At 41.8% G+C, this 1,064-nt stretch overlaps 1 protein-coding gene across 2 annotated transcripts in view; it reads right to left on the bottom strand.

Moving 5' to 3' along the window:
* The window catches only part of LOC107090817 (lamin-A-like), an 18,697-nt gene that overhangs the window by 2,128 nt on the left and 15,505 nt on the right, over nt 1-1,064 (bottom strand). Inside the window, exons 11-12 of one of the 2 annotated variants that reach the window (XM_015384409.1) lie at nt 955-1,011; nt 650-844 (exon numbers count right to left, since the gene is read on the bottom strand). In XM_015384409.1, coding sequence (XP_015239895.1) covers nt 650-844; nt 955-1,011 — 252 coding nt within the window. Of the gene's footprint in view, nt 1-649; nt 848-954; nt 1,012-1,064 lie in introns of both variants that reach the window. The other variant, XM_015384408.1, reaches the window with a different exon arrangement.

The raw sequence follows: 1,064 nt of genomic DNA, 5'->3' as shown, positions 1-1,064 counted from the left end.
TTCAGCATGGGGGTGAGTAGAAAATGAAGGCTAATCATGTTTTGGGTGTACTATTCCTTTAAGACAGAAAAAAGAAAGAAAGAAAAACGTTCAGGTGTTTTATAAAGTATGTGAATCGGGAAATTGTCTCTATACCAAAGTGAACAATTGTTGTTCTCTACTTCAAAAAACACTTCAGATTTTAAAATGGAAAAATTTTCTATTTCATTTTTTTTTTAATAATATTTATTAAATATTCAATGTATAACATGGATGCATAAAAATCTCATTTTATTTCAGTGTTAAATTCTGTTTAAAGTAACAGATTATAATAAAAAAATGTCTCCAGACCTTTAGTGGTTGATGATTTTCTTTATTCAGACACCCCTGATTATTAATTGGTTACCGCTGATCTACACCTTTTAACTAGAAAGGATGGATGTTTAAATATATCTGTCTATTTGTTAGCAAATAACTATAGGAAAGTAGAGTTTGTCATTATTTAGAAAATATGGAGATTGTGCTCGTTAATGTTCCTGTAGGAAAGTGCAGAGGTTCTGGCACCTATCAGCTTTCAGCCACCCCTCAGTGTACGTTAGTGAGTGCCTGGCCACCCTTATAAAAACATTCTGGCTACGCCTCTGCTTCAGCAGCAGGCGAGGAGGTTTACCTTGCGAGGTGTGCTCGTGTTGAACACGTAGGAATGCGGCACTAGTCCCTCGGAGAGCCCTCCGCTGCGGAACGAGCGGGACGCAGACGACACGGAGCAGTTGCTGGACTTGTCTGACGGGAGTCCGCACGAGCCGCAGACCACGGTTCGGCTGCGCAGGTTGTATTCGCCGTCTGCGCAGGTGCTGTGAGCCACCTGCTGGAGACGACAGGGAATTGAACCGGGGAAGCCGACCTGCTGCCTTGCTCGCTAAATGGAAGGCTGTGTTTAGAGATGAGGGTGTTTTTAGATCCAAGTCCTCTTACCATGTCTTCATCTTCATCTTCAAACTGAGTGCGGGTTACCTTCCTCATAGCCATCTCCTGCAAAAATAAAACACTTTTCATCAACTTCCTGTCTGGACGTTGGACTTCTA

Source organism: Cyprinodon variegatus, unplaced genomic scaffold, assembly GCF_000732505.1.
Source record: "Cyprinodon variegatus isolate N-32 unplaced genomic scaffold, C_variegatus-1.0 Scaffold312, whole genome shotgun sequence".
In the NCBI taxonomy this organism is placed as follows: domain Eukaryota; kingdom Metazoa; phylum Chordata; class Actinopteri; order Cyprinodontiformes; family Cyprinodontidae; genus Cyprinodon; species Cyprinodon variegatus.
The sequence above is the reverse complement of the archived record's forward strand: the minus strand, read 5'-3'. Positions and strand labels throughout refer to the sequence as shown.